Source organism: Lepisosteus oculatus, chromosome 2, assembly GCF_040954835.1.
Source record: "Lepisosteus oculatus isolate fLepOcu1 chromosome 2, fLepOcu1.hap2, whole genome shotgun sequence".
In the NCBI taxonomy this organism is placed as follows: domain Eukaryota; kingdom Metazoa; phylum Chordata; class Actinopteri; order Semionotiformes; family Lepisosteidae; genus Lepisosteus; species Lepisosteus oculatus.
The window spans coordinates 74,286,278-74,295,760 of record NC_090697.1 but is presented as its reverse complement, the minus strand read 5'-3'; the positions used below and the strand labels follow the sequence as shown (position 1 = coordinate 74,295,760).

At 46.2% G+C, this 9,483-nt stretch overlaps 1 protein-coding gene across 1 annotated transcript in view; it reads left to right on the top strand.

Annotated features, from left to right (window-relative positions):
* The first annotated feature begins 1,935 nt into the window (after nucleotides 1-1,935).
* dok2l (docking protein 2-like) overlaps nucleotides 1,936-9,483 on the top strand; it is a 29,307-nt gene continuing 21,759 nt past the window's right edge. The window contains exons 1-2 of the mRNA XM_006625462.3: nucleotides 1,936-2,296; nucleotides 6,664-6,969. Of these exons, the coding sequence (XP_006625525.2) occupies nucleotides 2,237-2,296; nucleotides 6,664-6,969 (366 nt within the window). The 5' untranslated portion in view covers nucleotides 1,936-2,236. The remainder of the gene's footprint in view (nucleotides 2,297-6,663; nucleotides 6,970-9,483) is intronic.

Sequence of the window (9,483 nt, the reverse complement as noted above, 5' to 3'; positions counted from 1 at the left end):
GAGCACTTCTGCACGGCAAGATCAAGCAGCCTTAACTGACTGACTGACAGACTCAGGGTCAAGCCTGCTCAGAGCGGGCCAATGACAAGGTTTGAGCCAGCACTGTGCTGACCTAGCACCTTCCCCGAGCAAGGCAGAATCTTGAGTGAAGACATGGCTGCTGGGCAAGAACGAACACCTCTGTGGTAGCTGTCACGATCGGCATCCCTCCTCTTAAAGTGCGCTCTGACCCTTTCCTAATTTAGTTGAGTATGTGCACCTGCCTCTTGTTTTGTCCCACTATTTAAGCCTGGTGCTCCCGCTATTCCTGGCTCAGCACTGGGAGATGGATGCCCGGAAGCCTGCCTACCAGCGGGTCCAGGAGAGACCCAACAGCATAGGCTTCATCATGGCATCCTGACCATCTGAGACCGGGGCTCGGAGCGCCTGGCCTCATTATCCTGTTTTTATCTTCCTGGTTCCCTGTCACTGTCCCTGATCCCGTTCCGGATTTTAACTGTTTGTTTCATCTTGGTGGGAATTCGGACTGCGCCCCATATTCCCCCTTTTGGACAGCCTGAACTTGTCTGCCATCGCCACGCCCCCCGCCCCCCTGTTTGTCATCCTGTCCTGATCCTCGTCGTCTCCTCCCCGTTGTCCTTCTCCACTCACTTCCGGATGATACTGTCTGCACGGGGTCCTGAACTATGCTTCGCGGGAGCCTGGACAGGCTCCAGCTACAGTAGCGGTCAGTAGTAAGGCATGGCATGAGAAAAGGACATCCTTCCAGAGGCTTAAACAGAGAGCAGAGAAGGACACAAAACAGTTGATATAATTCCTCTTCAACTATGCCTGTCAAACTCTCTCTCCCACATGACCTTCATCCATTTTCTCTGAATTTCCATTTTTCTCATAGCCCTGTGCCAAGCTGCCTTTTCTAATTCTTCAGGCAGGAGTTCATTTCAATTACATACACAATTGCAGGCCGCTGGGAAATAACATTAACTGCAGGAGTGATGTATGAATTGTCAGCGTTGCTGATTTCTTTGAGTGTTAAATTGCCTGCAGGACTACCTCACACATATGTCAGTCAGCCCAGCAGACAGAGGTGTTCAAAGTCCCTGTGAGATTATGTGAGGTTCAGATAGGACACTAATTGCAGGTACCTGAAAGCTTGAAGATTCAAAAAGATTAGTTTCCCTTTTCTGAGGTACAAAAACAGGCCCATTACTCAGACTGTCCCTGACCTGCACCTCACCCATTCTGTATATAGACAGGGTCCATCATGGTCCAGGAAGTGAGGTAACGTTTTGTGGGCAACTGCCGACTGGTGTGAGGTTTTTCACACTTCAACTGGCAGTATGCTGATTCTGAACCTGGACAATTAGTAAGCCAATAAGTACATTTATTTATACTGCCCCAGGAAAATTAAATACTGGTGGTATAGTATTTTGGTAGTCCATTGTTATAAAAGGAAAGTCTTTGTTCAGGTATTGCTGCCCTAAAAAAATCTAACATTCATTTAAAAAACTTTTTTTGGCCGATATGAACTGTTACTTCAGACAAATTCACTTGTTAATCAAAGGTTAGATTTTGCATAGATTCTTTATTATCGAAACTGCAAAAGCATGCAGTCGGCAGACACAGCATTTACAAGGGGGTTCAGGTGCCAGGAAAAGCTGGCAAACCAGACAAGACCTTGCCGCATCCTCACAGTGAACTCACTGCTTGCCGACAGGTAACTCTTAGTGTGTGTGTGTGTGCGTGCTGAACATGAAAGAGAACAAAACATATGCACAATATGCACAGTGCACACACTGCATTAGAAAGTCCAACGGCTTCAGCAGCAAATCTAGGAACTGCGAGACCAAAACATTAAGGAGAGACATCAGCTCGCGGGGCCTGGAGATCAATCGACGTGTCACGGCTGCAGCTAAGGGTGGCTTATGAGTTACCACACGAACAGAAGATTGCAGTGTGTCACAGTGAGGCAGAGGAACTCGGCTTGGGATCGGTGGTTTACGAAAAAAAAAAAACAGCCATGAGAACCATCCTGCTGAGGAGTAGCAAAGCCTTCCTGAGACAGCAGAGGCCTCTGAAACGAGAGAGCGGGGCAGAGGAAGTCAGAAGCGATGAGGAACTCGAGGGCAGTTGCGTCACCTCCTGATACCACAAGCCCAGCTCGTTGCACTTGTAGAGCGCAGACGGCTTTCTTCAGCGGCGGGGAGAGGGAGAGGGAGAGGCACGCCGGTGGAAGATGGAGGAGGCCATTAGGAAACAGGGAGTGTTGTACCTTCAGCAGCAGAGATTCGGGAAGGTAAGGCCTTCTCAGCGGGTCCTGTCCAGCTCCTGTCTTCGAGGCTGTTTTGGAGACAACAGGACGAGTCTGCGAAGGAGGTTGTGTCATACGGGCTTAGGCGGCTTGTTCCTCTTTGTCAGCTTATCCACCTCTAACTCCTCAACCAGTCTCATGGCCACACTGCTTGTGAGCCCACAGTACGCCTGGTTAACTGCATAACTGTCACCTTGTCTGGTCTTTTAGCCCTTTGTAAAGCTGCGCCAAGTGCTTGGAACTATTGAAAAGTAGGACTAATACCTTCTAGCATCATTGGTTGGTGATGTAAAGAGCCCTACTATTTTAAAAGAGCTTGAAGAGCTGGTAGAAAACAAACAATGGCAGAAATGAGCTGTGCAAAGTGTGCTTCCCCGCAAGCTTTTCATTTCCAGCAGCGAGGATTCATGGCTGTTCTTGGCTGAGCCCTTGCAACTGCAGGCTCAGTGCCCTCCTTGTGCAGCAGCGAGCTGTGGGAGACGTTCTAACATTTGCTTCTCTATGTCTTCAAGAAACCATTCGACTGCCACTGTCTGGAGCTCAGAAAGCCAGTCTCACACGCACTGGTTGCGTGGGTGGTGTTACGGGTTGAAAGGGAAAAACAGAAAATCGATGATCTAAGAGTCGCATGCAGGCCAGTCACGAGTTCTCATGTTGTTGTTTGAAAGCTTGCAATAAGAAAAAGAGCTCTGGGATTGCAAAAGAGTGCTTTACTTGTGCAATAAAAACAAGTATATGTAAGTCCATAAGATGGTAGAAAGTATTTTACATGACAGGGAAACCTTTTGAAGATTACTGGACACTTTCAGTCCTGTAAAGGGTGGTAAATGATGCGAAGAGACTAGAGAAGACATACAGAGGTATGGCACAAACTGGCGCAAGACTTGACCAAAGCAGAGTAAACTGACTAGCATCAGTTTGCTAAAACCTTAAAACCTGAACGCACAAAAACGTTTTACATGGTACAGTACCATTAAGGGCTAAAGAAATGAAAACAAAAGCTACTTTTGGAACCACAAAGAAATTGTGAAATGAGAGACTGTTTGAACATGTTGTCCTTTAACACACTTTAATGTTCTGTCTACAGAAAGCCTGGGGGCTGGAGGTGTTTCCCAATAAGGGCAAACAGCGACAGAAGCTGTATTCTGTTATTGTACTTGAAGATCTATAAGCAGGAAGTTAAAATAATACTTGACAAATGCTTTCAAAATCATTTCAAAGTATGATCATGCCGATAACAGCTTAAAGCAGTCTTTCTTTCGTGTTCATTTACAGTGCGCTATTGCAACCCATCACCCCAGAAAGACCCACTTTGTCTTTCAATAAGACGTTATTAAAACATTTTCTGCTGGGATTGTGTTCCATTTTCATTTTGAACACAAGGGAGACAACAAAATAGTAATGTGATTGTCCTGACAGCGGTCGTTTTTGGCTACGATGTACAGGGCTGTATTTCACAGGATTTAACGTTGTGTGTAACATGAAATGATCTCATGCACCAAAAAAAAAATCCAACATTTTTTCCAGTTGCAGCTTTTCAAAAATGCTTTGAAAAACCCCACCACTTCACATGTTTAAATAAATCATTTTTCTCCTCATGCGGCAATCATTAATCATTTACTCAATTTACCCCTCACCCACCAGAAAAAATGTAAAAACACAGGTTTTATTACATTGGCATTAACACTCTAGGTATTTATGTTTTTTTCACATGCTGTTTCTTAACAGCAAAATCAGCACTCGCATTTATGCAATACAGATTCATTCCTTTGGTGAATCATTACAAAAATGATTCATGAAATACAAAAATGACTTTAAAGAAGTCCAGGTATCGGCTTTAACAACATAGTTTGGCAGTTTGTTCTACACCCCAACAACCATTAGTGTAAGTAAGTGTCTCCTGCTCACATCCCCTAAGTTTCTCCTTGTGTCCTCAGGTTTGTGGATTTTGCTTCTGGACACAGAATGAACACAGCACAGATTCTGTAATGAAATCAACCCCTTTTCCGTCTTTAGTTTTGCACAGTTTGATTTTCATCTACGGCCTTGTATGGAAATCATTATTTCCGTCGTTACAATAATCAGTGCATTTCATCTACTAGACTACTGCCCCGTGTACCTGGAAAACACAGGAATTAAGGAGATTCAGTAAACTCCTGTCTTTAACTTCTCCGTGGTCTCATAGTAAGAATTGGTTGTTCTGGAAACTCCTGCCCAGGAAAGGAGAATTTAGAAGAGTATCCAATGAAACCTAACCCACATGGCCTTGAAGGAACCCAGATCAACTCAGAAACACAGGGAGGCCGTGCATGCTCCACACAGACAGATGTCTACGTCTAGAATTGAACCCGAGACCAGTGTCAACCTCCATGCCACTGTGCTGCCCCAGGAGGTTTAGGAGCAGTCATGCAATGTTATTTTGAGCGTGTTTTCAGACTATGAAACACACACACAGCTGTCCTGCACACACACACACAGAGACTGTGCAACAGGCCTGTTTGCCGCAGGGCTGGAAAAGACAAAATGTATTATTGGCAAAATGTATCATCAATTGTATTGTTAAGTGCCTTGGGGCAACCTTGTTGTGAAAGGCGCTATATAAAAATAAATTGTATTGAAAAGACCCCTTAAAGTTTGTGAGAGTGTAGAACGAGCTGCCCAGCCATGTGATACTTTAACGTCTTTCAGGAAGTAGCTGGAGGAGATCCTGGGATCTCCAACACCAAACAGACCGGATGGGCCAAAGGGCCGTCTCTCGTTTATGACCTGTTTTCTGTTCATATTTTTATGTTTTGATAGATTATAAGGAAACGTATGGCTTTATTATTTATGCATACGTGTACTTGTGAAAACGAGGTCCCAGTTGAAGAGACATCTCTATCCGCAAGACTACAGAAGGGCCGAGGGCAGAGGGAAAAAAAAGGATTCTTTCCCCATCCAAATGAAACCCTTCAGCGTTGAAAGAGGCAGCGACACATTTTTGCTGCCAATAACGACGTCAAGGCTCTAGGAAAGTAAAGAAAAAGAAGAGAAGAGGCTTTTTTAAAAAGAAAGTGTGTGACTTGCAGCAGTGACAAAAGAGATTTGGGCTGATGCTTGATGAAGAAATGTTAAGATCCATTCTGAGCTGTTGAAACCCCAATTTCAACTGAAAACGCGCGCCCTTTCAAAAAAAATAATATCACTTGGAAACAATCTGAGAAATGCCAGAAACTCTTTTTTATCTTTTCCTTCTAAATATAACTTCTTCCTCTTTTAATATCGCAAAGTGAACATTCAGGAAACGAGCCTGAAAGTTGTGAAATGACATGTTTGAAAACTACGTGAGGACCGGCTCTGCCACAGACAAGAGCAGAGAATATTGACTGTTTTAGTAAGATTAATTTAGTGCTTTTGTATTATGGAAATGAAAAAAAAATTGCAGCTCAGCACGGGGTAGAAGTCATTCAGTTTAACAGACTCGAAAAGACAGCTAGGAAAACAATCTTGTTTTATTTTGGGGGGGTATTCACGTGTTCTCAAAGTGAAACGGATTTGACCACATTTTTCCATTTAACCCACTATGAATCTTCTAAGAGTACAGTTTTGGAGTCTCTTTGGGACACAAAAAATACATTTCACATTTTGTGTTCCTGAAAGCACATATGATCAACAGACTTGAAAGTGGGTTACTCATTTTTACTATCAAGACTGTTTATGTCACAACTGGAAGGAACAGGCCAGGAAGCATATCTGTGATGCTTATTATAGTTAGTACCAAAATGTGCATGATTGCATTACTGTCAGCTGCAATGTTCACGATAAGATTTCTCTTTTCTGTTACAGGACTGCAGGAGCAAGGCTAGCTAGATTTCTGTCATTCATTGAACATTTTAAAATTTAATTTGCTTTGTTTTAAGTTCTTCCTTTTGTTTAGTGACGGGGACACTACACTGTAAAAAAAGGCGCCGTCCTTCGGATGAGACATAAAACTGAGGTCCTGACTCTCTGTGGTCATTAAAAATCACAGGGTGTTTCTTGAAAAGGGTAGGGGTGTTACCCCAGTGTCCTGGCCAAATTTCCTACTGGCCTTTACCAATCAAGCCCTCCTAATAACCCCCATCTCTGAACTGGTTTCATCACTCTGCTCTCTTTCCCACTGAGAGCTGGCATGTGGGGAGCGAACTGGTGCACTCTGACTGCTGTCACATCATCCAGGTGGGGCTGCACACTGGTGGTGGTAGTGGGATTTCCCATTACCTGTAAAGCGCTTTGAGCGAGGTGTCCAGAAAATCACTATATAAGAGTATGGAAGTATTATTGTTGTTGCTTCAAAACACGTGCTCATTCCTGACTCTGCTTGTCGCACACAGAAGTGGAAGAAGGTCTGGTCCACGGTCTACGGAGAGAGCACCTGCTCCATCGCCCGCATGGAGTTCTTCGAGTGCAAGGACAGCGGGGCCCACACGGAGAAGCCGGACAAGGCGCTCCGCAAGCAGGAGAACAAGAAGGTGATCAAGCTGAGCGACTGCATCCGTGTGTCGGAGGTGGAGATGGACGGCTGCCCCAAGGACTGCGTGCCTTTCCTGGTGGAGACCACGGAGAAGCTGTTCGTGTTCGCCGCCGAGAGCGCCGAGCTGGAGGACTGGACGCAGAAGCTTTGCGAGACAGCTTTCCCTGTAGGTTCTCTGCTTGTTGTGATCATTCGTGTTTGTGGATGCTATTTATCTCGTTATTTGCTGGGCTGATGCCAAAACAACTTATGTGATTACCCTCTACACAGTCCCTCATGAGTTTCGTACCTCATTTAAGGCAACAAGAGCTGTGTCTCGCCTAAGATTTGAACCCACAATCCTCATGTTGCCAGTCCAGAACCTTAACCACTGCACAGTAGACTTTTAAACCAAGCAGCAACAATATGGGTGAAGTACCTCACTCAGCAGTACAGAGCCCTGCCCCACCTGGGCTTTGAATCAACAGCCTTTCAGTTATAAGTCTAGAGTTATGACCACTGCGCCACAGTGTGGCTGTAGTTGGCCGCTATGTTACCAGTTTGTGAGCATTGAGATCTCCATACAATTTCAGAGGTCTCTACAGAAGCTTCAACAGAAAAGGATTTCTAGTTTCTCCTGCACAATTTGCTCCGTACGTGCAAAACTATGATACACACTGCATGTTTAGTATTTATTCGCTCGGTTTGAGCTGGAGCTTAAAGGCACACATTCCTACATACATTCAGGAAGCTGAAGGTGAGGAGCAGGTCGCAAAAGCAAAATGTTCATTCCATCAGAATAACGTCAAACATCACCTTGTCCGTTTTCCATCACCTGCTCGTAATTTTAATTGCCAAAATGACATGAAAGAGAAAGGACACGAATGCAGTTCAAATGAAATAGAACACTCAGGTTTGACTCATGAATGGGCAAGCATAACACAACTCCTTTCTGTTTCTATAACTAGACCTTTTACGAGAAAGAGTGGGATCTCAGCCTTGAGGCGATCACCTGCTGGCAACCAAACGGGCTTCATAGCCTGAGCCCCTCTTGTGGCCTTGTAGCCTTTCACATGGTTTAGTCTGCATGCTGTCAGTGGGGAAGTCCATTCTGCTGTGCTCTTACGGACAGACGCTGCTGGTCTGCCTCGCACACTCCAGTTTCATAAGCAACGCGGCATCCTGATGAACATAAGCTATCGGCACCTTTCTCCTTCAGTGCCAACAGCCTTGACCGCACAACAACTTCTTCCTGACCCAGATGTTCAACAGATTTTCTCAGGGGTGTGCAGGAGTGTTTCGGGTGATTGCACTTAATCTGAAGTGCATCCCTTCTTCTGGACTCCAGATGTCCTGCGACGCCAATGGAGATGTTTGGAACTGAAATTTTGTGGTGGAAGGCGCCAGCCCTGCCAGTCCGCTGGGAAGAGGACTGTTTGACCCCCTCCAGGTGCTCAGTGCTCTAATTCCACAAGAGCTACGCACCTGTGTCACACAGGCTCCATTCCAGCCAGTGGTGCTTCTCCCATAGAGACCCTGTGTGTGCACACTCCAGCTGGGACACAGATGATAAGCACAAAGCCTGCTGCCACATGTCACCAGTGTTGTTCCTCGCACAGGTTCGGAGATTTCTGAGGGCCTTCTCTGTGAATTCCAGGAGCAATATTGAATTCTCCAGCCTGCCAGTTACAAGTGCACACTGGGATTCGGCACATCTTACGCCGTCTGGTTTTGCGTTATGTGCTCCGCGACTGAATTCAAGGTGCATTCACAAACGCCACCTGAAAAAAAAAAAGGCCCCCGTTCTGCCTTGAGTGTCCTGAAGCACGTAAGGCTTCCTTATCGAGGAAAAAGAAGCTCTACGAGGCCGCTGCTGGCAAAGAGAGCAGTTTTAATTTGGGTGGCGGCAGCACTTGTGTGCAACTTCACCAACCAGAAGTCACGCCGAGCTGTCTTGCGGAGCAACAGCGCTTCTGCAAATTAAAACGCCGAGACGTCAAGATGAGAGAATGGGGAAGAGGAAGGTGTGCAAAACAGTGCCTGGGGTGGGCACCAGCACGGAAACCGTCTCTCTCCAGACTGCACATGGAGCAGCTCTAACTGAAAACCCAGACTGCTGTCGGTGAGTAAAAAGGAGTCATCTCCAAGTGATCACCCCCAGCTCACAGAAACGCTTCGCTTCCGTTATTAATGCAGAGCCAGGGGACGAAGTACGTGTTTCCCATTTTCCCAGCTCTGCTCCACCTATAATGGAGTCTGGTGCGCTACAAATTAAAAAGGCCTTGAGCCCCCCCATCTCCAGAATAACGAGGCGCCATTCTGTGGTCCCTCTGCTAGCTCTCATCACTCAGGGCTGCCCTCACTGCGGAGCCTCGGCGCCGCCTGAAATGGAGATCCACAGCAGCCTCCGTCTGTCGTGCCGCCACGCTGAGTCACACCAGGGAAGTGAAGTGTATCAGACAGACGGCAGGTTCCCCCAGGGACCGGTTTTAAACGGCTACTGAACCCTCACCGCCGTGTCTTCCCACTCAAACGCCTGTGCCCACACTGGGAGAGCATGCAAACTCCCCACAGACGGGTGCAAGGGGCCAGAATGGGCACGTGGAAATAGGTCCAACAGAAATAAACCCAGTTTTATTTTGAGTGCTGCAAAAGTGGAAGGAGAGGAAATGCTGTGGGGGTGTTTTGCATTGCTGCACCA